General features: G+C 39.6%; 2 protein-coding genes across 6 annotated transcripts in view; one reads left to right on the top strand and one right to left on the bottom strand.

Moving 5' to 3' along the window:
* The first annotated feature begins 47 nt into the window (after positions 1–47).
* PRR33 (proline rich 33) lies at positions 48–25,495 on the top strand. The gene is made up of 2 exons (XM_014058917.2): positions 48–237; positions 23,781–25,495. Exon 2 carries the CDS (start codon positions 23,790–23,792, stop codon positions 25,359–25,361), a length of 1,572 nt encoding a protein of 523 aa, XP_013914392.2. The 5' UTR covers positions 48–237; positions 23,781–23,789; the 3' UTR covers positions 25,362–25,495.
* The window catches only part of LSP1 (lymphocyte specific protein 1), a 105,435-nt gene continuing 93,389 nt past the window's right edge, over positions 13,863–25,908 (bottom strand). For 4 of the 5 annotated variants that reach the window (XM_087716713.1, XM_087716683.1, XM_087716689.1 and 1 more), the window contains one exon: positions 13,863–14,193. The gene's annotated coding sequence lies outside the window, so the exon portion shown is untranslated. Of the gene's footprint in view, positions 14,194–22,804; positions 22,933–25,908 lie in introns of those variants that run through there. The other variant, XM_087716699.1, reaches the window with a different exon arrangement.

The following is a 25,908-nucleotide window of genomic DNA, read 5'->3' as shown; positions in this document are numbered from 1 at the left end:
TGCCTCAGAGAGGTCGATCCATCCGCCAGCCTCTTTCTTCCAGCCTGTGAGAGGAGGGAGAAAGTTCCTTCGATAAAGAGCTTGCGGGGGCAGGTTTTATTTTGGGCATCAAGCCTACCTCCCCCCTCCCTGGGTTGGGAAGGAAGAGTCCAAGCAAGGATGCACCGATAGGGTTTGGAAACCGCGGAGCGGAGCGCGGCAAGCTGCAGCCTTTAAACCTCCGGCGCTGTTCACCAGGTACAGTAAATGCAGAGCAAAGCAAACTCTCTCCGGCGGTTGTAGAAAGCAATCCTTTCCTTCTGAGTTGAAGGGGCAGCCCGGAACCAGGTTCTCCCGGCTAGGCAAAGGTTTCCACTGTGTCGAAATCTCGCTCTGTAAAGGGGAGCAAAAGAAAAAAGAAACGGGGGGAAGAGGGAAGGCACATTAAGAGAGATGGGGAGTTGCTTCAACTTAAATTTGAAACTTCGGGATCTTGAGGGAGAGGGAAGATTATCCTTCTTTCTAACTCTGCCTAAGCAGATGCTTTCCTATGCAAACAAATTGGCGGTCAGGCCTTCGGTACTGTATCGCTTGCAAAGTTTTAAGAAGGCAAACTAAAATATTTGGTCAGCGGCTGGCGGGGAATTGCCCAATGTTATTAATTTGGAGTTCTTGGTGCTCTCAGAGTTGGCTGCCTGGTGGCCCTGGTGATGTTATCCAGTCAGGGAATGAAACCTCTGCCAGCAAACAACCAAGCTCAGGAAGCACCAAAGACGCTCTCTGGTCCTTAGTTCAACTCTTGTGTTACAGATATTCTCTTTTATTGGAACCTTATAACTTGCTCTATCCCAGAGGCAGGATCTGTACTTTGGGCAGCTCAGGGATAGGAAGCTTCTTTCCAAACCTGATTTCTTATTAGGGTGCTGGATTTGGAAGAAAAAAAAAGGTTAGAAAATGTATAAGGAAACTTTTTGAAGTTTGCAGCAGAGATAATATATTGACTCCCCGACTGTATGTATGAAGATAGACAGAATCTTACTTACAAAATGCTTGAACATCTGACTATCTTTAGATCCAATTGTTTCTAAAGGTACCCTACTTTTTTAAAAAAATAATAATAATTCAGTACTGTAAGCTTCATTTTAAGGGTTGGAAGAAACAACAGAGAATCTGTTTGAGATAGTATGGGATAAATATCCATATTAGTCTGCACACTGTATTTTTTTATAGGCCTTTGGGCTGAAAAAGAGATATTTGCAGGATTGCATCATTTGTCACCTCAAAGAAGCAAAAACAATCCTTTCTGGCACCTGTTGATCCCTATGTACCTGTCTCAGTTAAAATGATTAGCTTACTGCTCACTTTGACTCAGGAGCAGTCCTACCACTTGTTACAAGAATAGTTTTACGTGGCAGGTGCTTGGGGTTGGGGTACAGTGGCAAGATCTTGGGGGGGACATGCTGTGCCACTTATTCTGCACCTTCTCAATTAATCAGCTGCCTTCAGTTGCAGGGGATAATCCTGTTTTCAGTATTCAACACAAATTCATTCACCTGTACAATCCATTTCTATACACTGAAAAGAGAAATGCACTCTTCATTACAACAGGAATGGGCTAGTTTTGTTCTTTGCCCAATGCTTCAGTTTTGTGCTTCTCGTTCCTTATGCATGGATTGCCTGCTTCCATGTGTATTTATGATTCAGGTTTCAGTTGGCAGCAAAATTTACCACTGGCAGCCAAGGATAAAATTGAGGTGCTTTTCTATGTGGTGATAGTGAGACTCTTACTATTCTTATCGTCCTGTTTGATAGTTCTGCTACGTGCTTGACCCTTTGGGGTGTCTTATAGACTTATGTCGAGGATTATCCTTGTGAGAACATGCATGACAAAATGAAACAGAATATCACAGTTGTATACCCAGTAATGTGGATAAGAAATTTTATTCCTGGATCTAATGTGGCAAGAACATTTGAAATGATAAAATAGATACTTTGAAATTTGGTAAACTGGCATTGTCCCTCCACTCTCCCTTTTGACATGTAGATCCTAGAGCTGATAACATCTCTGCATTATCTGGTACATTTCAGCTACAGTTTGTAGCATCTTTATTTGGACTGCTGATCTCACAAGTTTTAGATTCCCAAAGAAACTGAAATAGTTGGTGTAATTATCTTGTTTATTTTAATTCCTGACTTGTTATGCCAAATGTATTCAAATCAGTTGAGAAGAATTGAAACGTATGAAGTAGTATAGCAGACATAAAAAATAATTATAAGGCATTTAAAAGTAGTTTAAAAGTCATCAGAAAATAAGGGAATATAGGAAAAAAATTCTTTAAAAAAAAAGAAATGTTCTAAAGAGTACCATGTAGAAGAATAGCCCAACCTCAAGGAAGAGTCACAAATTACTAACAAAAAGCAGACTTTATATGTAGAATGTTCCTGATTTATTCCCTGTCATCTCAAGTTCATAGACTTCAGGCTGTTGGGTCGGGCTTGATTTCTGCCTGAAAAAACTCCTGTCAAGTTAGAGGAAATGCACTGAGCTTGAGAGTTCATTCATTTTTATTGATATAAACAGCTTTCCACTTCATGTACATTGTAAAGGTCTCATGAAACCAACTAAACCACTATATCGCTTCTATGGTAGACATGCTTTTATATCATCAACCAAATTCAAAGGTTCATTTAGAATATTATTCATGATTCATTTACTAGGCCAATATTTATTCATGAATCTATTAGCCTACCCAGAACTAATGTCTTCGGGATGCATTAAATGATAGCTTACATTATTTTTAATCAATGGGAAAGCTAGCAGAGGTGATAGGTTTTAAAGGCCATGTATTTGATGCAGTGTTTCTCAACATTGACAGCTTTAAGATGGGTGGACATCAAATCCCAGAATTCCCAAGCTAGCTTGCTGACTGGAGAATTCTCAGAATTGAAATCTACTCATTTTAAAGCTGCCAAGGTTAAAAAACATTGATCTGGTAGATTCCAGGTCTCTTGGACAGATGAGTTGTCTGCCTTTTAGGCATGTTCTATGCATATTTGTCTTGTTTCACAGAATTTCCCAAGACAAAATCTTAGGTGACTTGTACAACATGCAAACTGTTGTCTCTTTGTTTCGGCCTTTCAAGGCTTTCAAGCAAATAAATAAACATATATGTGTTACTTCTTTGTTCAACATCAGAAGCCTTATATTCATTGCTTCCTACTGTTTTAGAATAGAGTAGAATAACAGAGTTGGAGGTCTTCTAGTCCAACCCTCTGCTTATGTAGGAAACCCTACACCACTTCAGACAAATGGTTAACATCTTCTTAAAAACTCCCAGTGTTGGGGCATTCACAACCTCTGGAGGCAAGTTGTTCCACTGATTAATTGTTCTAACTGTCAGGAACTTTCTCCTCAGTTCTAAGTTGCTTCTCTCCTTCATTAATTTCCACCCATTGCTTATTGTCCTATCCTCAGGTGCTTTGGGGAATGGTTTGACTCCCTCTTCTTTGTGGCAACCTCTGAGATATTGGAACACTGCTATCATGTCTCCCCTAGTCCTTCGTTCTTCATGTTTTAGCCTCCAGTCCCCTAATCATCTTTGTTGCTCTTCTTTGCACTCTTTCTGGAGTCTCCACATCTTTTTTATATTGGGAGGGGGAACTTAATACAGAATTCCAAGTATGGCCTTACCAAGGCATTATAAATTTGTATTAACACTTCTCATAGAATGAATTTCCTCATACACCTGGGATATAAGCATCAATTCTAGTAATCATAAACATTTCTTAATCATTTTCTCAACTAATTCTTATGGATATGTAATAATGTTCCATTTATTATTATGTTTATCAATTAGATTTAACATAGCCACCCAGGCCAATGGACTCTAGGACATTTACCAAATATAGCATTAAATTAAAGCAAAGAAAAACAAAACAAACCGCACAGTGGATTAAAAACAACCATTAAAAAAATTAGGCCTAACAGCCATTTCCACCCTTACCCTATCCCCCACCCCCATATATTAACCCAGTCCTTGAACCAAAGCCAGATTTCATATGTGTATTGTGTACGCTTTTCTATTATCATTTTTCTCCATCCTAACAATTTCGTGTGCTCTGTCTAGCACGATGGCATTCATTATAGCAAATAAGATGTCATGCAGCAAATAATTTTAGGGGACTTCCAAATAGGATTTTTGAGCTACTGATCTCACAATATTCACTGTTTCAGGGAGCTAAATTGGTTTCTTTTAGGTTTTATTATTTATTTTAAATTGCCACAAAACTGGCACTCCAGCTCTGCAGATATTTTGGAGGCAAACTCTCATTTCATTTTATCTTCCAGCAACTTTATCTTTCCCTCCTCTTAAAGTCCAGGCACTATAGAATTTCCAACATCTCAAGGTTAACAAACTAAAGATGATTTTGGCCTGGCTTCAAACCACTGTTTAGAGATTACATTAGAGATTAGCAAACACAGCACTGGCATGCTAAATGTCCTGGTCAGCTTAATCCAATGAAGCTAGAGGACACAAAGTTAAGGTGAGGTATTTTCTTCCCAGAGAGTCCCCTTTTCTTTCATTCTTTTCCATTTTTGTTAACATTATTGATGTATTTCTTCAGTTTCCATAGTCTTTTACTATCCATCGTATTCTTTAGTTCTTGGGTGTTCTTGAAGGGCAGTTCTACACAGAGCACATTACAATAACCCAACTGGAAGAATTAGGGCATGAATTACTGTGAAGACACAGAGATTGATAAAACTCTGCTCCCCTTAAGGTTTTTTGGAATGCATTGTTTGGCCTGTTATGTTCTCCACTCTTACTTTCCAAAAAAGATAACAGTTATCAAGTGGGGGAAATACAGAATTGCCTCCAAGACCACACCCTTTTTTGCATTTGAAAGTTGCCACCTACAGTATATGAAAAGAAGGAGCGGGTCACTTGAAAGTTGAAGAAACTTGAAGATGGGTTGAAACAAGTTCCCACCAATGGGAAAACAGACTCTTACAAGTTCTCTAGAACTTCAACACTCCAGATGGAAATATTGCCCTTTATATGATTTTGGATGCATGGAATCTGAGCCAGAAATTAATTGAACCCTACCCACAGCTGCTGAGCTGCTTTTAGATCAGTGCTAAATGTGAAAGTGTCTCAGTCTGAGTGATACTGTGTCTTCCATGAAGGTCATTTCCAAGGAGGTCCGAGTTGCCATTGTAAATAGCTGCTTTAATAAATACCTTGTACTGAGAGTCCTGCAACATTTGAGCAGAAGACAAATCCATAACCCCAAAGATACCCAATGTACAGGTGAATGAGCCCAAATGATCATAGCCTGCTGACTTAACTCCCAATAAAGCAGAATATTTGTAGCTCAGGGTTGAAATGTGGGGTCCTTGGTGTTCTTGAAGCTTGGTTGTTTTCTTGCAGATGTTTCATTACCCAAACTAGGTAACATCATTGGTGCTAACCTGATTGACTAATCAAATCTAATGTTGAGTAACAGTTCATAATGAAAGGGGAAGCTGATGCTGCTAATACTTTCATATCAAATGACTCCCTGGAATCTCTGGTTAGAACACTCAGGTAGTAGACATGGAGAAGGATTTGGAGAGCCACCAATAGCCCAAACACACAATACGAAGTTGATGAGCCAATATTCAGACAATTCCAGATATTTTGTTTTACAGTGGCTTCTGTAGTAAAAAAGCTCTATTAAGTTAATTGAGGTGTAAGATCTGACTCATAATGCCTGGTATTCCTCAATTCTCATTTTGGTTTCTTATTTCACACATCCTAGGATAACTAATCGGGGAGAATTCTTAATGGAAATAATGCATAAGTTTATGGACTCACATTCTTTTTAAAAAGGGATAAAACCTCTTACCTGTTTGAATTCCTAGTATATTCCAGATTTCCAAGTTCTGTTTCAAGCCAAAGTTTTGCTAAAAGCATTTGATTTTTTTTTCTTTTGACAGTGCAAAAGTAAAAAGTGCAGGCATATAGAAAATTAAGAATCCCTTTACACATACTCCACAAGAGAAATAGGATTCAGAAGTAATTATGCTGTACTTTGGTTAAATATACAGGAAAAGAGTAGGCTAATTCACACATCTGATTTCATGTGTTCCATTGTCTGGCACACCTTATTAGTGTTTAAGAAAAAAGGAAGTGATTTTATGAAACTTTATAGAAACAAGAATTGAATTCCAGTTTATTGGTGGTGCAGTGATTAAGTGCAGTATTGCAGGTAAAGTCTGCCCACAGCCTAGAGTTTGATCCTGGCCAGGTTAAGGATGACTCAGCCTTCCATCCTCTTGAGGTCAATAAAATGAGGACCCAGATTGTTGGGGGTGATATGCAGACATTGTAAACCACTCAGAGAGTGGTATAAACTGCAGGGGTCCCCAACCTTGGCAACTTTAAAACTTGTGGACTTCAATTCCCAGAATTCCTCAGCCAGCTTGACTGGCTGAGGAATTCTGGGAGTTGAAGTTCACAAATCTTAAAGTTGCCAAGGTTGGAGACCCCTGGTATAAAGCACTACGGGAGCAGCATATACTGTAAGTCTAAGTGCTATTGGTATTTGCCTTGTTTAAAACAACCAAACTTGGGAGAGGTCTATCATGTCACCCAGTCTAAAAGATTAGTCCGACTGCACCACTTTCAGATTGTCACAGAGGTGCCAGTATGATTCTTTCTTTGCGCTGTGGTTCATCTGAGTCTATCGGCTCAATTATATTTCTGTGAGGAAGCAGGGTGTGCAATGAAATGGAATTTCTGCTCCACCAGATTCCTTTTTCAAAAGACTGTTATCGAGTCTTTTCTTGTAACCTGTCAAGGAAGACTCAAATCAGCAAAATTTGAATATCTGGAGACACTCCAAGAGCAGAATGTGGAACAGATAGACAAGAATATCTGAATAAACAGAGCAAGTATATTTTTTCATTTCTATGACAAGACTCTTACATAACGTTTTTTTAAATACAAAAATACAGGTAATCCTCAACTTATAACAGTTCATTTGATGACCATTCAAAGTTAGAGCAGCACTAAAAAAGTGACTTACAGGCATTTTTCACAATTATAACCATTGCAGCATCCCCTTGGTCACATGATCAAAATTTGAATACTTGGCAACTGGTTCATATTTATGACGGTTGCAGTGTCATCAGTTTTTGACAAGCAAAGTCAATGGGGAAGATTCACTTAGCAACCGTGTTTGCAACTTAACAACTGCAGTCATTCACTTAACAACTGTATCAGGAAAGGTCTACAATGGAACAAAACTCAGTTAACAAATGTTACACTTAGCCACAGAAATTTTGAGCTCAATTTTGATTGTAAGTTGAGGACTACCTGTAGATAAAATCAGAGGGAGATTATATAAATGCAGCAGTCTCCTCTAGTCCACTCTTCCCAATCCAGGACTGGGAAACAAAGATGCAGATAAGAGCAAAACACACTGTGCCACTGGATCCAGGAAACGACAGCAGGAAAGCTCACTGTGTTACTTATAATAGTAGCTGGGAATTAGCCAGGGAGTTCTGACCTGGCTCCCAAACATGACAAACCTGTTGTAGTTAACGAAAAATTCCCTTTATTAGTTGCCCCAGCAGCCACTCTTTCGCAGCAGGCTATGAAGACTATAAGTCCTGTGAAAAGTGACACTCGCTCCATTTCTGAACTGGCCCAACACACCAGGAGTCTCTCTCTTTCTCTTCCCACACTTGCAAAGGAAGTCCTGGAAGGTGGACTCACTTTCTTCCAGTCACAGACTGGAGGAAAACACACAGACTGGAGGAAAACGCACACACACACTCAGAAGGTGCTGCAGATTCCAAGAATAATTCTGATAATTTCCAGATAAGATTTGGAAGTGCAGGCTATCAGTGGCAGACTAGCAGGGAGATGAATAGTTGTCTGCCACACCCATTGATCCCCACCCCCTGTCCTTCTATCCCCAGAGCCAGGATAGGGCTTCGCTAGCAGAGGTGGCTCTTCTGTCCCAAGGACCAGCATATAGCTTCCCACTGCTCTCCCCTTCTTTGCCTTCTGTGCATCTGCATGCCAGGCACTGGATCCAGCTGTTCCTCCTCTTCCTCATCAGCCACCTCCAGACCTGGGAGCTGTTGACTCTCTATCTGAGGGCTGATGGACAGCCAAGGTTCCGCCTCTGTTGCTATGTCTGACAGCTCCATTCCCTCTTCCCCCTCGGAGCTCTCAGGTTGCCTTGATGCTGGCCCTAACTCCCATGCCACCTCCTCATCTGAATTGGTTGCCGAAGGAGCCAGCGGCTGACAGACCACAACACAGGAGTTAAGACATTTCTAGGAATGCAAAATAAAGTGGATGATATTTCTAGGAAATCTAATTGAAGCTTGACAAATTACTGCATTTCTTTAATTAACCTTATCACTTCATGATGGTCCCATTTAAGTCCAGTATGTTGAAATTGCCAGAAGAGCAGACAGCAATAACTGTAGATCAGTACTCCATCTATTCCAGGGATCCCCAACCCCTAGTATGTGGACTGGCCCCGGGCTGCGTCATGCCAGAAACTGGGCCGCACAAACAAGTGAATCCCCATCTCCAGGATGCAGGCAGCATGAGAACTCATGCCCCCTTCAGTCCATGGAAAAACCTCTCTCCATAGATGTCCCAAAGGTGCTTTCTCCAGAAAGTCCAGGTTAGCTCTTGAAAAAGCACCTTTGGGACAACCATGACTTGAATGACTGAGAATCCCCATAGACACTCTCTCCATGGAACTGGTCCCTGGTGCCCAAAGGATTGGGGATCACTGATCTATCCCATGAACATTTTAAGCTCTCATTAAGCTTTAAAGATCTTCTGAACATCCAGGTTTAAATAAAAGTCATGGTAGTACCACATTTGAGCTCCATGCACTCATATTGAGGAAATCTACCAATTGCTTGTTGAGAGACAACTTTCTTTTCCAGTCAACAGAGTATTCTTTTTTTAAAAAAAGTGTTGTGCTTGCAGTATCAAGGAAACCACTGAAAAAAGTGACTCATGGCTGTTTTTCACTGTTGCAGTATCACCATGGTCACATAGTCAGAATTTGGGCACATAGTAACTGACTCATATTTATGATGGTTGCAGGGTCCCAGGGTCATGTGATTCCCTTTTGTGATCTTCTGACAAGCAAAGTCAATGGGGAAGCCATATTCACTTAACAACCATGTTACCAACTTAACAACTGCAAAGATCTGCAAAATTCACTTAACAGCTGTCTCATTTTAGCAACTGAAATTTTGGGTTCAATTGTGGTCATAGGTTGAGAACTACATGTATGTACGTGGGTGTGTATGTATGCATGCATGTATCTTTATGGATGGGTGGGTCAATTGTAGATAACTCCCAATTCTTGTGGTTCTTCCTCGAGAAAGGATGACAAGTAAACATCTGAAGTCCACAAAATTTATCCTTCACAATTATTCAGTTATTCTATCAGCAACTCATTTTCTTACAGGACAAGTCAATTAGGAAAGCCAATTAATTCAAATTCTCTGCTTATCATGATAGTTGCAACATCATTGTATTTGGTTCTCTGAAGTTTTGACCTCAAAAAATGCAGTATCTAGGAGGAGGTCCAACTCCTTCCAATCATTTCACAGTATATTAATAAATTTCAATTAAACCAGATTCCATCAGGTTTCAGCTATTAGCAGTTTTATCTGGAATTTTTATCTTTGAATAATTTCTCTGTTGATTAAAAAAAAATATGTTCTCATTTAGTTGCATTCCAGTGCTAGCTCAACCTGACTTTTAACAGTTGCTTTCTGCATTTAAAAAATGTATAAAGCAACTGCAGTATCAATCTATTTATTATGTCCTTAAAAACTATACACTGCAGAAACATTTAGCACTATTGTTCCTTAATTTATAGCTTCTCCTTAAAATGTATGTCTATGAGGATTCATCAACAGAAACAACAAAACTGAATTAACTTCTCTCTTACATCTTTCAGTTGCCATTGGCTACAAAAGTGTGCTTTAATTTTTGTTTCATTTTTATTGTAATGAGAAACATTAAAAATGCACCGGCCCCTTGTCCTCTCATATTTCAAGGAAAGGCCATGACTGAGATACAGCACTGAGGGTATTCAGCTGAAATCAAATCTTTATTACAATCAAAACCAGCATAAGGAGGGTGGACTACACTCAATTAAAAAGCATACTGGAGGCTAAAAAATATACAAAAATGGAAAACCAAAAGAAAGTAAAACAGAACGTATATTTAAAAGTCTATAAACATCTGAAAGAAGGGATAAGAGCATTAGAGGTTGTAGGGGAGCAGAAAAGGTTAGTATATGGAAGACTATCAAATCATAGAGCATTCTATAATGATGCAGTAGATGCTCATTAAGTCTAGTTTATGGGATAGGTCATCTGATGATTTTTAAGTGCTGCTGTGCAGATGCTAGCAACCCTCTATCTTGGCACAGGGCTGGTATTTGAAAGCAGCAAGGAGATATAGAATTGTCCTGAGTGCCTTGGGCATTTATGCAGTAATGGGACAATGAGGTTACTATAAATGTTTCCGTAGTGCAGGCACTGGAGAAGCATATGTTCTGTTGTATCTGTGTGCCCAGAGGCACAGGGGCATTGTCTCTCTTGATAGGGAATATTCCTATATCAGCCTTCAAGGACAGTTGAGGGGATGGCATGACATCATGCCAGAATAGAGGCCCTCTAGATTAGTTTGGTATGCCATAGAGGAAGCAGAATACCTGTTGCATTCACTGGCAATAAACGTTAGAGTCCTGGCTAGATAAAATTGGTACTCTGTACTGTACTCTGTAGAGCCGAGGTGGCGCAATGGTTAGGGTGCAGTACTGCAGGTCACTTCAGCTGACTGTTATCTGCAGTTCAGCGGTTCAAATCTCACCGGCTCAAGGTTGACTCAGCCTTCCATTCTTCCGAGGTGGGTGAAATGAGGACCCAGACTGTGGGGGCAATATACTGACTCTGTAAACCGCTTAGAGAGGGCTGAAAGCCCTATGAAGTGGTATATAAGCCTAACTGCTATTGCTATTGCTATAATTTAATGAATACTTTGGCCTGACCATATATCATACTGCAAAGAAGTCTAGGGATGAGATTGCATCTTTCCATGTAGTTTGAAAATCATTACTCCCAAGTACAAGGGGGGTGGGAATAGCCTAGGGCCTGGGCCAGTAGGTGTTATGATCACCCATACTCCACTCTCCATTTTCCTGAAGCCTCTCTCTCTAGTTGCAGGGTATCATTAGAGACAGACACAATTTGAGACCGGAAGAGCTGATTTTAGAAATTTGTATTGTACAAGTTCTAAAGAGGCAAAAAGCTATTGGCTTAGCTTCAAATAACTTGAGTGTTGCAGGTATACAGTGGCCACCTCTTGTCTTAAGGATTGCAGATGTGCTCCTCTGCGCATTTTCAGCAGTTTAGTCCCTGTGGGTTTTCCTACTGCCACCAGAATGAAAGGCTAACCACAGGTATTTCAGGCAGGAAACCTGTTAAATCTTGTGACCATCCGTGCTCCAGGAATAGCTATTGGGCCTTTTGGCAAATGTCATGATTTTTAGTTTTCTGATATTTCAGTTCTAATATATTTGGCTTGGGGGGGGGTGTGTGATGGTTCAGCAGTTAAAGACGTTGGGTTTGTCAACTGGCCGACCAGGTTTAAGACCCAAAGCCACCCAACCAGGTGAGCTCCCTTTACTTGCTCCAGCTCCTGCTCACCTAGCAGCACGCAAATGTGAGTAGATAAAAAGGTACCACTTCAATGGGAAGGTAAGCATTTTGTGCATCTTGGTGAATAGTCTTGCTGGCCATATGACCATGAAAAATGTCTTTTGGTTCCCTCAGCTAAGAAAAGGAAGATGAGCACCATCCCTTGGAGTCGGACATGACAGGAGAAATCTTAACCTTTACCTTTTATATTCAGATTATCATCTTCAGATTATCATTATGTTTGATGTTGAACAAACTATTCATCCTGACACAGAATTCTTCCCTCCTTGAGCATTTCCATTTGGGAAGTTATGGAAAGCTAAAACAAATAAGGGTTATCTAAAGTTTCATTGATATCCTGGCTTGTTCTGAAAATGATAAATATACCAAATGAGAAAGCTATCTGTTTTATAGGCATTTTAAACAAAGAGACTGTCTTATGGGTAGGAAATCATTTATATGTGGGACTGTTGGTTTGTGCTCTGAGTTTGGCAATTTGGTTGCAAATGTTTTGTCACCATTCAAGGAGACATTGTCAGTGTGCTTTGAATTGTGCTCATCTGTCTGAGGCTGTCTTGTTTAGCAACAGAAATTTTGGGCTGAGCTGTGGTCATAAGTCTAGGACTACTATATTATATTTAAATGTAGATCAGCACCAAAAAGATCAATACATTAAGTCACTTGGAAATTGACTTAACTTTTAATATTTTTTAAAATGTTTGTAGATCTCAAAAGCAGATGATGTATAGATCAGGAAAAATCTAAATGTATTTAGATTTGTTCTTTCCTCTTAAGTAAGCATGCAAAGTTTCTTGCTTCTAACAAACATCTTTACAGTAATTTGGAATTTACTTCAGATTCACAATTGAGCAATGATTTCTGAATTAGCATATTGTATGGTTATTTGTAAATCCAAGTATTTGTAAACCCAAGTATTTGTAAACCACGATTTAGGTTTGGTATGCCAAACAATTCAGCCTCTTGTTTTTTAATTCAATAAACCAATTAAACGACAGCCCCTCATATTTGGACTCAATGTAGCTGACATTACAGGACTCATTTATTTTTCACAGAATTTTTATTAAATTGTTAGGAAACATATCAGATCACACAAAAAGTTAACAGATGAAAGCAAAAGAAAAATGAAAGATACAGAAAAGAACTGTTTTCTAAATGCAAGTCTTAGGAGAAGCAGGATATAATGGTCTTTTTTTTTTAACCTACAGGGTGGCAAATACTATTTGTAATAGAGAGGCAAAGAGATGCATTTATATTTCCAGGAATGGATCTATTCCACTAGGTCAAAAGGTATCAGCAGCTGTTGGGGGAGCTGGTAAAGGATTGTCCTGTAATTTGACTGGTCCTCAGAAGCTACCATTCATCTTGTTAAATGCACCACAATAAGAACTGTACCTCAATTGCCCCATGTTTCCTTCAAAGCAAGAATTATTTAGATAAGGAAGACAAAGGTCAAATGGTACATTGGATCTCCACTCAAGCTCAGGATAATATCTTGCATTTACTCTCCAGTTGTTGTTTTTTTGTCAGAAAATATTTCAAGAAACAGTGCAGTGTTCCAGTTTCAATATCTACATCTGAGAGGATAGTAGATATGAAGGGAATAAAGGCCCTAGTTTGTTAATCAGCCATCAGAAGAAAAAATAAGCAAAGCAAGCCAAGATGGCTTTCACTTTGTGGTTGGAGTAGGCACTTTGGGAGAAGGTATTTCCTGAAGTGCATTTTAGCCAGATACCCATAACTGAAACAAAGTCTCACCACAAATGCCATCTTAGAAATCTTCATTCAAAAAGTAGTAGTATTTAAATAGAGTGGCACCAAAACAGTCTTCGGTTTAAAGTTCTGTGGTATTCTGTGGTATTAAGAAATTATGTTCCCACTTGCAACATGGGTGGGAACATAAAACATCATCTTATGGTGAAGAATAGACATTCTGGTATCTCTTGCCATTCGATAAGCTTGAATAATACAAGAATCCTTAGCATCAGCTGTACTGCTTAATCCTCAATGTTATTTCTATATTTACTTTTGTTTTCATTCTTGGATCTCAGAAATCTATTCTAGCTATCTTGAGGCTGAAGATTCCTCCTTCCTTACCAAGGGTGTAAAACAGAAAGATAGGAAGGGGGGGGGGGAGTTTCATCTTTTTCTCCTAGTCAAGTCTAGGAATTCAGTTCAAAACAAAATTTGAAAAAAGCTCAATACGGCACACAAGTTAAATTTCTCAGAATAAAAAATCTGATCTAGAAAGGATTTCAAATTCATTATTGCTTCTTGAGTTGATGCCAAGTCCAAATTCAAATGAAGTCAGCTTGGAGAAATGCTTCCATCTCTGAAGAAATCAATAGCTGGTTTTAAAGCAGATTGAGCTAGGAGGGAAGAAATCCTTTCACTATAATTTCCTTATAGCCAGGGAAACATCAGCGTTGCATGAAGTATTGCCTCCGGTTTCCAAGCTGGGTAGCAAAGAGGGAAAAAAATACATACATCAAAATGGCATCACATACTTGTAATTAAAATGAATTTCCCAAGGCGATACCCAGTTGCATGAGATTAATGCAAATGCTAATTGTGACTATCATGTATACTTTCATGATCGAAGAGAGCAAACTCACTATCAGAACATAGGATTAGATGCTACAATTATTAGCCTATGAAGGTAGTAGCCTTGTAACCAAGCAAAGTAAGAACTTCTTTTCTCAGCTAAAAATATAATAACATGATTAACATGATCAATCATTGGTATGAATGCATTTCCCCAGAGATTGTGCTGTCTTTGATGATACTTTTCTTTATTGCATTTAATAAATAAAGAATTGCATTTAATGATTGACAAATGGGACGGGGACCCTCTACCTGCACAAATAAAATAGTTTTGTTTGGCTATGACTTTTTTTCTGAATATTCCACAGATGCTTTCCCACATTTGGGGTCAAAGCTACCAATTCATTTCCAGCCCAAAGTACCGGGTCATTATCTTGAACACCTTCTATAGTTTAGATCTAGACCTCCAGCCAGAAAAAATCTTCACTCTTAATAAGATCATCTCAAAAGGTTTACCTAAAATTGCTATGAGTTCATCTGGTGAGGACTTAAATTCTTCCCCTACTCTTAAGAATGGACTTCCTCTGACATTGAGCTGGCCTAATCTCATTATCAACTTTAAAGGTGGCTCTCAAACATATCTTTTCCTAGAGCCTTTTAACGGCTGATTCTGTCAATTCTCACCATGAATTATATTCGATTTACCTATTTAATTTCTATGTTAGCAATTGTTCATACTCACATTTAAATTGCTTTCTGTTGTAAATTGTTAAAAGCCTTTAGTCATAGGCATACCAAGCTGAGTAAATGCAGGCATTAATTACTATGTGTGTAGCACTTAGTAACTGAGCACTCCTACTGAGTACATGTGGTAAGGAGAAAATGTTTTGAAAGCTGTCCTATTTCAAGGTATATCGCTGGCCTATCTAATCCAGTTTTATCTGGACCATTGGCTATTTTCAATCCCACAGCCTATAACCAACATTCATACTGCAGAATACAGATTCCTAGTCTGTACTGAAAAAGTAGCACTTTGCCAGTATCAAATACTGCTTTAGCCGGATAAAAGGATAAGTGTTCAAGCAACCATTCTGAAACCAACCCATAGATGCAGATACCACTTTTTTCTTTTAGATGAGCCCCCTTTCCAGTACATCATTTCTTTTCTGAAATTCAGCTGTACCAGAGTTAATATTTTCCAAGGAAGGGAAAAAAAATAAGTTGAAGAAATGTAAAAACCTTGAGAGAGAGTTTGGTGTTCTAGGTGAGGAACTCTAATTTCATGAAAGCTGAGTTTACTAAGCCAAGGAGAAAAATATATGAAGGATTCCATGATAGATCGATATCCTGAAATGAAAATCAGTTCAGGAAGACTGGAAGGAAAAAATCATTAAGGGAGACCTGTTGAGACCAGTGTGGTTGCAGAGAATGTTCTCATAAATTAAAAAACAAAAATGACATGCTTAAAAAATGGTAAGAAGGATATTTAGCATAAGCAAAATATCAGCAAATGACCCAAATCTTTAAGAAAACCTAGGGTTCAGAATAAATCAAGGCTTGCAATGAAGCCAAAAATAGCGTAAAGGAATTCTTTGCTATATGCAGAAGAAGAAGAAAGCCAAGAGAAGTTTGATCTGCTACTTGATGACAAGATATTGAAGGACAACAGAGAGAAGGTTGAACTGCTGAATTGCTGAATCCCAAGCAGTAGACTTGCATGCATTTTGAAAGGTAAAAAGTGATTACTAGAAGCCAGCATGGGTTTCTTAAAATGCCAGACAAATTGTAATGACAGAGTAACTATATTAGTAGACCAAAGGGAAGCTATGACTATAATATACCACAACTACAGTGAGGCATTTGATAAAAGTTTTTCTTGATAAAGTGGGAAGGATGATCCCACTACAACCCTACTACTTCAACAGATGGCTAATATTTAAGTGTGAGCCAGTAGTTGTAGTTCACAAAGAAACCAATGCAATATTGGTTGCATAGCATTAATACAACATTGTATTAGCAATAGCAATAGCAGTAGACTTATATACTGCTTCATAGGGCTTTCAGCCCTCTCTAAGCGGTTTACAGAGAGTCAGCATATTGCCCCCAACAATCTGGGTCCTCATTTTACCCACCTCGGAAGGATGGAAGGCTGAGTCAACCCTGAGCCGGTGAGATTTGAACCGCTGAACTGCTGATCTAGCAGTAGCCTGCAGTGCTGCATTTAACCACTGCGCCACCTTGGCTCTATTATTAAAATCATGGGATAGTATTATCATAGTATTAAAATCATGGGAAGGGATAGCTTAGGCTGTATTGGTCAGAAATACTGAATCATTGACAAAAGAAGGATGCTGAAGAAAGAATGCAGAGAAGAATGACAAAGGAGGTGATGGGCTGATGATACATTCTACGAGGCATTATTAAAGTAACTGGGTATGTCTAACCTAAAGAAGAAAAGGGGAATTGGGGGCATTATAGTAGTTTTAACAATACTTGAAAAGCTGTCACAGAGAACAGGATATCAATGTATTGTCTGTAGTGCTGAAGATAAAATGACAGCCAACAAAAAGAGATCCCAACAGAAAATAAGGATTACAATCTTGACTGTGAAAGCTATTAAACAGTGGACTACTCTCTGGAATTGTGGATATTCTATCACTAGGGGTTTTTAAACAAATGTTGGACAGGCATTTGACTGGGATGGCCTGAACATTCCTTGGATCCTCCAAGATCCTTCAACCCTATGATTCTATTGTTAATACTCACCCTAAAATAGCTAGTTTTCTGGAAGTTTTGAATCACTGTTATTTTCCTGTTAATAAGTCCTGCTAGTGAAATTTCTGAATTTCTTGCTGGGAAGAAACTGGTTTTGGTTCAGGAAGTTAAGAGAGGGTAGAATCTCTGGAAGTAGAACTTCTGCTTGCAAAATGTTGTCACTGGGCTATGAATATTATATTTTGCACACACATACCCAATCAAACATAAACCATTGTGTGGGAAGGTGATATATTGTTAATGCACCTATTGCCTAGTTAAGGATGGAGAAGCAAAGAGGCCAAGGTGCTCTATCAAAATATAGTTCTTCAATAGCCAAGGAAGTTTAAAGCCAAATCTAATGAAACCAAATCTCATTTCAGAGTCTAACATCCATGTAATGAGAGGTCCTTGGTGTTCTCTGAGTTTGCTTGCTTTCTTGCAAACATTTCATTACCTTGACTAGGTAACGTCATCAGTGCTGATGTTACCTAGTTAGGGTAATGAAATGTTTGCCAAAAAACAAGCTCAGGGAGCACTAAGGACCCCTCATTTCAACCCTGAGCTACAAATATTCTCCTTTATTGGTATCCACGTAATCATTTAATCCAAAGAATTTCACATGGTTTTTCTCTAATTCCTAACAGAATATGTACGTACAGTATGTTTGATATAAAAGAGGAATCTGTTGGTTCTCATTGTCTGATTTTTGGACAATGAATACTCGCGGGTAATCTATAGCAGGGACATGCAGTCAAGGGAGGCACAGCCTCACTACTGACAATCATGAAAAGGAAAAAATGTAAATGGGAAAAGGCGAGTGCTGAGGTTAGGCTAGCTAGCTGCTGCCATACCGCGAATGACTGCCTGTTTAAAAAAAGCCTCTAAAAAGCGCCCTCCACTATGAGGCAGGAGAACTGCATGCCTCATCTAGTCTGACTTTTTAGGCGCTCGAGCAGAGTTAAGCGAAGATTAAAAGCCTAAAAAATCTTGAGGTGGTTGAGGCACGCAGTTCTCCTGCCTCAGAGTAGAGGGCGCATTTTTAGAGGCTTCAACTCTGTCATTCTGTTTAAAGCTCACTCTTCCTTCTCTCTCCGTTTGTGATGCCCCCCACCCCACGCTCCCTCTTTTCCTTCAAATTTCCTTTTTTTCTTTTTTCTTCAATAAATGCAATGCTCAGACATTCTCTCCTCTCCCGCGACAACCCACTGACTAAAACACTTTCTTTCACCCACCTGTGCTCGCGGCATTCCGCTCAAGCTCTGCCGTGAGCACAGGCGGGCGAAAGAAAGTGCTTTAGGCTCAGGAGGGTGAAAGAAAATGCTTTAGTCAGTGGGGTGTCGGGGGAGAGGACTGCCTCACCAGCCATAAACCTCACCGCACGTCACTGATCTATAGCAACCTGCAGTAGCTAGGACATCCACTGTATGGCTAAAAGTTTATGCTAGGAGCTTCTTTCTGTTCTTCTCATCACTTGGTGCTGAACAAGCAGCATAGAGGCAGAGCCTCAGAAGAGCTAATTTCTATCCTCACAGTTGCCAGAAGCATCTGATCTCTGCCTGAAGCAAAGTCTCTCTGTCATGGGGCCAGACACTTACTTCCACTTCGGACCATTTTATAGCTTCTTTGAGTTGTGTGTTTTTCTATGGCTCTAGAGCAATGCATTTCATCCTCAGTAACTTTAAGGTGTGTAGGCTTTAACTCCCAGAATTCTCCACATGGACGTTATACATATTAAAGTTACTAAGGTTGAGAAACAGTACTCTAGAAAATGCTGGTCAGACTAATGGTTAATCTGTTAACTGTTAATTTAATACAGTTCCATTTTTTGTGAAGTTAAAACTGCTTTCTCACCACCCATTGCACGAAGAACCATAATGTTAAAAAATAGAGGATCTTATCTATTGCACATTGTACTTGCAACAGATGTATTTCATTCTTCTCTCCATCTCGTCTAATGACAACAGCAGCAAACATTAGTGGGGGAATCCAATTTTACCTTGGCCGTTCAGCTCCAATGACACTAGGATCCAGTTTCTTCATAACTCACTCTTCTCTCAAAGCTGAACAGCTGGGTCTGCATTTGGTTTACAGATTGCAAATAACTTTTCCGTCTCACAAGCTATTCCCTCTCTGACTCTCTGCTTTTTGAAGCTAGGGATATACAGTTGACATAAAGTAGAATAGTAGGGTTCCTTAAAATTTGGCATTGGATTAAATTAAATGCTTGTTAATATTTGGTCTTTCCATGTGCTAAATTATTTGGTGTATATGTGTGTGTGTGTGTGTGTGTGTGTATGCATATCTGAGTCTGTGTGCGTGTGTGCGTGTGTACGTATGTGTACACACACACACACACACACACACACACACACACACACACACACACACACACACATATATATATATATATATATATATATATATATATATATATATATATATATATTCATACACTGTTTATACAGTATATGCTCTGAATATACTGATATTTAGGCAGTTAAAGTGGGCCTGTATGTACAATCTAATTGTGTTCCTACATTCAGTCAAATACTTCATTAGGATTTCAGAAATAGTCTTTACCTCAGAAAAAGTTTAATGGTAGTAGTCACTAGAAACATTTTTATCAATTTAGGTTGTTATATCAATTGCGATAGTGACTGGAAATGGCAGGTCATTTGTTTAGTATCCCTATTGCTTTAACCTAGTTTATGTGTGCTGCCTTCAAAGATAGATTGTTATCAGATTATCTTGCGGACACAAAATGTGGCTGCTTAAAGTATGGACAAATGTCAAGTAATCAGTCTCTGACTTGTTGTCTGGCTGTGTTGTGTTCTATATTTTCAAGTCCAATTTAAAAAAAAACCTGATATTGGCCTTTAAACTCTTAGCAATAGCAATAGCAGTTAGACTTATATACCGCTTCATAGGGCTTTCAGCCCTCTCTAAGCGGTTTACAGAGTCAGCATATCGCCCCCACAGTCTGGGTCCTCATTTTACCCACCTCGGAAGGATGGAAGGCTGAGTCAACCCTGAGCCGGTGAGATTTGAACCGCTGAACTGCAGCTTAGCAGTCAGCTGAAGTGGCTGCAGTACTGCACTCTAACCACTGCGCCACCTCGGCTCTTTAAACTCTTTAAATCTTTACACAGCCTGAGCTCAGCTTAATTTAAAGCTCACCTTTATCTATTCCAACTTACTCCTATCCTTCATTTAATGTTAACATACTATAATGCCAATTCTGTGCCCATCTATCAAAGTCATTTGTATTACTGATTTCTCAAAGCAATTGAAAAAAAGATAAATTCTTCTCAGAAGTATTCTGCATTCCATAAGCAGAAGTCTAACAAAGCTCAATTAGCTCCAACTACACTATACTAGTAAATCTTTTATTTTAACTGAATTAAGCCATGGTGGATGGGTTTCTAGGATAAGTCACCGTGGGACAACTCATTGCCAGACAAGAATTACACTAATATCGAAGAAATACCGGTAAGTGGAATAATTAAAGGATGTCAGAGGAGGGACAAAATGAAATATGAATGAGAAAAATTAAAATTATTTTAAATAAATAAATTGAATTGTTCCACAGTGACTTATCCCATGGTGAGTTGGCCATGCTTTGAGTTGTCTACTTCCATTAATAGGTCTTTATTGTACATATACTGTTTTTTAATTATGTGTTATTATGTGTTAATCATTACTAGGTTTTAATGATTTGTTGTACGTATATGCTGTCACACTGAGTTGAGGTTTTCTTCTAAGAAATTAAAGAAGCACCTTTAATTCTATTTATATATAATCCCATCTCCTGGCCATGATTTTGTATATAATGTTTGTTAAGCACAATACAGAATTCACTAATTCACCCACTTGCCTGCCTGCCTGCCTGCCACACTTATCTAGGGTTATATCTTTCCTTTTCCCTATTCTCTTCATTCCCAAAGAAGGTGGCTCAATTCAGGTATCACACAATGTTGAAAAGGAATAAAATTAAATTATGACTTAAGCATGTAATGTGTGAATGCAACCAATAATCAAGAACCTAGTTACAGGAAGCATAGGGGATTTCGTTTTCTAAGTTCATTATTTAATATGTGATTGGGAAAAGGGGTCATTCTTTTCTTTCAAACTGTTTCAAGGCTGTTTTCTGTCATTTGAGAGGACCCACATTGACTCAAATAAGAGGGAAATGTGCAAATTGCTCTTTGAAAGCTATAGACGCAGTCTGCAGCCTACATCTCACAGGTTACATCTAAATGGTGGCTATATGTGGCAGCTGTTATGTATGGCAAGCCATCCATGAGCAGCTGCAATTTTTAGCAATTTCTTTTGGTATTTGTAGTCACATCTTGAAGGGATGCGGTGGCTCAGTGGCTAAGACACTGAGCTTGTCGATCAGAAAGTTCGGTGGTTTGAATCCCTAGTGCCTCATAACGGAGTGAGCTCCCGTTACTTGTCCCAGCTTCTGCCAACCTAGCAGTTCGAAAGCATGTAAAAATGCAAATAGAAAAAATAGGAATCACCTTTGGTGGGAAGGTAACAGCGTTCCGTGCACCTTTGGTGTTTAGCCATGCCAGCCACATAACCACGGAGACGTCTTTGGACAGCGCTGGCTCTTTAGCTTTGAAACGGAGATGAGCACCGCCCCCTAGAGTCTAGCACAGATGTGCAAGGGGAACCTTTACCTTTAGTCACATCTTCTAATTTACTGGGAAGACTGGGAGCTATTCTCCCATGAATTGTTTGAAATGCGGATTGGATTCTAGAATTGGGTTTCTAATCACTTTCAAGCCAATGTATTGCATGTAAAAATGAGATTTGAAAATTATAGCAGCCCTGCAAAAGGTGCACTCTGGGTCTCTGTACTCAGATCAAAAATTCATCTATCCAGAAGGTGTAACGAGTTTGTGCTTAAAGTTAGGCTTCCAACTTAAGCAAATGCTCTTTGAGCCAGTTGGAAATATTTGTTCTGCACATGAGAAGTGTGGATATGCACTAAACGCATGGCTTTTCCATTCCTGTGGACGCTCCGCTTCTTCCCAAAGGACCAGCTATCAGTTGAGCCATGGCTTTTGGCTTGTAAACCATAGCAGCTGAAATCAACTGTGGTCTGATCACCAAGGAGAAGCACGAAGGACAGACTTCATGAACTTTTGCAAGTGAAACTCAATACAATTTCTTGCCAGGAGCTAAAATTCAATTCATACATGAGCTTCTTGGCTCTCGTGTTTCACATTTCACAGTTTGCTGACCCTTGGTATTGTAGCAGAAGTGAGGCTGTCAGCATGCAATGAGAAAAAAAGAGTGTTTCCAAGAATGAATCTCATGTTTCAAATACAATCAGATCTAAGCTTTGCATATTATTGCTGGCTTGCCTGCCTAAAACACATTGATGAGAGTGGAGGTGGGAGCATACAGATAGGACTTTAAAGAGTCAGCAGTGAGGAGAACTTGCCTACTTTCTTCCTCTGCCCTGCAGTTTCTTCTCAAAGGCTTTCCTGCCAGCCAAGCACAATCCTAGCATTGGAGCAAATAGGTAAGGAAGTCTGAAGATCACATAGAGAATGAAACATATTGGTAATGATATGAGTTGATCTCAGTTAGTGATTTAACAACCCTAACACTTCGAATATGTTAATGATTGCAGCCCTGGAGTCGTTCCTATAACATCACCTCTTAAAATTGTGTGACTCCATTGCCACCAGCTTTTTTCTAATGTTTATTGCTTGAGAATACCTGAACAAGAGAAGGCCACTTGCAATGGCTCTATGCATTTTGGATTCCAAGGAATATGGAGTTTTTATACTGATTTTGTGGCAAGCTAAATCCTACACATAAGGACTTCCCTTTTTTTATGGTGGACAACCATTCATCCTGAGATAGATTGTTCTTTCCTGAAATAGAAAGATTATTCTTTCTAACTCAGAATGTTTGAGCAGGATTTACACATTGGAAGGCAGCTCAATCAAAATAATAAAAACTTGTCATTGTTCTTTTAGCGTTTTCAATCTACATTTGATGGTTAAAACCACTGATCAAGGAGCTTTTTCAGCCAGGCACTGAAAAGCATCAGTCTCTGAGATACTATGACTAATTTTTATGCAGTATATGAAATGGGGGGTTTCCAACATGATAAAGGGACATCATAGCCCAATCCCCACATTTTTCTGATTGATAATTTGATGTCTCCTAAAGGTTTTAGAATTTTTAAGTATTTGTATGCTTAATTATTTGAAAACGGTCATTTCAGGCTTCATGCCAAATGCAGCAATAAATTTCAACTCTGCAGATGTGCAATCCTGCATTTAAGAACCTTGCTTACAGCAGAAAAAACATGGTTTTGTTTTGTTTTTGCTGAAGACAAAATAGAAAGTATATGCACACAAAAATAAGAGTCAGGGTTCCAAAATTTAAATTTTCAATAAAAGTTGGGCCATTCACTGCCTTGAGACTGGAAGCCGTCTGCTGGATGCTGATATAAGTCTGGCATGGAAACCTTTGGTTCCTATCCTGGTTCATTTCTTACAGGTATCTGGTTAATGGGTGCTGGCATGCTGGCTGGGGAATTCTGGGGAATTCTGGGAGTTGAAGTCCACAAGTCTTAAAAAGTTCCCAAGTTTGGACACCCCTGGTGTAGTCTTCCCTGAACAAAATGTTCATATCAATAACCCTATATGTTTTGGAGGCTAGAAACCTGAAAAAGTAACTTGTAAAAAAAATCATTTTTTATGTTTTGATTTAGGGGGTCAAAATGCTGATAACGGTGACGCCACCCTATGAACCTATCCTTCTCCAATCACAAGTTCCACCTCCACCTATTCTACCAAAACCTGGAACCGACAACCTTAGGCTACAGAAGCTTCTGAAAAAAACAGCAAAGAAGAAGGCCACCTTATCAGCACAATCAACCACATCATTCCGGTCTAATCTGTCTCCTGTAAGTGAAGCTAGTCCAGACTTGGAGCACAATGAACGCACTTCCCCACTCAAGCCAACAGAAAATGAATTCCGCCTCACTATCAATCTTCCACCTCGTTTTTCGGTCAAGCCCATCATCCATCATGTTCCATCTCCTTTTCCTAAAGCAAAACCCTTCACATTCACAGTTACAGAACAGAGGAGTCTCTCAGAGCATCTCAAACTAACAGTCTCACCTGCCATATCTCCGCATTACAGACCGACAACTCCCGAATCACCAAGGCAATCTACAGAGTTCCCTTTAGCTCCCCCTACTCTCTCATCCCCTGCCTTTGTTTCTCATGAACATCCCATTTCCTACACTCCTCAAGTGGAGACTCCAGTCATGGTCACTCATGTGGCTGAAACGCATTCCTCTTTTCATAGCGTGCAAGCGCCAAGGGTTAAGTCTCCACTAATAGGACAACCAGAGGAATATCCAAGTCGTGTTCATTTGCAAACCAACTATGCAGCTCCACTATCAAGCCAGACATATGAAACATCTTTTGTACAGCATCCCAGGTCACTTACACCCAAGCTACATGTTTCTGCACCTCCTGAGCCACCCGCCAGGAAAATGAAAGCTGAAATACTCCATATCCCTAGACAGTACACCGTGGTTACATCCCCAACTCATCAGCTGGACAGGCCTGTAACTCCACAAAGCAGCAAAAGCCCTGAACTACAGACTGAAGTCCAGAGACAGCCAGCTTCCAACAGATCACAGTACATGGGGCCAGAAACAATCCTTCCTGCACCATCCACTGTCAGTGTGCAGGAGTTTTTGCCAGGAAAGATAAACCAGCAAGCTGTATCAGTGGCACCGCCACCGCCACCATCTGTCTCCCAAAGTCCTGCCAGCTCGTCACCCAAATCAAAGCCAGCAGTGCCCCCCAAAAGCAAACTTAGTGGCTGGTCTCGTCTCAAAAAACACTTGGTAGTGGAATCTGATGTTCCTCAGTTCCCAGTCTCAGAATCTGAACCAGAGCAAGGGAGAGAAAAGGCAATAACCGAAATCTCAGAAGTGGATCCAGGTCAGGAGAAAAAAGGAACCAAGTCAAAAGCCATCAAGATGTGGGATGCCATCTTGTACCAGATGACAATCAGCAAGGAAAAAAGGCCACAAACTGAGGAAGAAAAAGAAATAAGGAAAGAGGGAATGTTTTCATTCCGGCGACGTTTACCCCTGCTTCTCCACAGGCCACGCTTTGACGCCCGGAAACTTAAAGAGCTGGCTTCCAAACCCATGACAAAGATCACTACTCTGTTTGATGTGCGTCGTATCCAACGCCAACCACCTGAAGATACACAGACGGGTTTTAATAGGATGGCATCTGGGTGGCAAGTGAAGGAAAGAGAGGAGTAGATGCTTCCTTGAGAAGATGGTCAGTGGGCTGAGAGAATATGAAATAAATCCAGATTTTACTAAAGCAGCACTTGAGAGGGGAAAAAAATAAAATAAAATCCTTCATACAGGATTACTGTCTATAATACCAAAAATGAATATGCCTGTTTTACTTAAGTTTTAACATGGGGCTTGAGAGAGAGAATTTTGTTTTTTTATATAGAATAACTGCTATATAGAAGAAAGAAATTAAAAGACCTGCTGAAATAAACATAGGATGGGACAGAAATGTATTGGCTTGCTCCACCAAGCCTACCTTTTATTCTAAAATAATCCTAAAGTTCTTGGCTTTTCTTCCATATTCAGTCAAAAAAGCATTTTGAATAGAGCCAAACTATCATCCCATATCATCATAAAAACATGTTCAGATATGTTCTCTCTCCCTATCCCCCTTTGAGGTCAAATGCTATCCCGAGGTTTAGGCCTTTTGGTTAGAGGACAACATGAGTAGGATTATAGTAGGAGCAATGGTGGTTTTCACAAGCTACTTTCATGTTTCTGGCAGGAA

This window comes from Thamnophis sirtalis, unplaced genomic scaffold, assembly GCF_051295495.1.
Source record: "Thamnophis sirtalis isolate CommonGarterSnake01/CBP01778 unplaced genomic scaffold, rThaSir2_p1.2 scaffold_1, whole genome shotgun sequence".
NCBI lineage: Eukaryota > Metazoa > Chordata > Lepidosauria > Squamata > Natricidae > Thamnophis > Thamnophis sirtalis.
Note: the sequence above shows the minus strand (reverse complement) of the source record. Positions and strands in the feature narration are given on the sequence as shown.

What these genes read in the sequence shown, in the direction of transcription:
- PRR33 (XM_014058917.2), top strand. Translation starts at nt 23,790, where the DNA reads ATGCTGATAACGGTGACGCCACCCTATGAACCTATCCTTCTCCAATCA.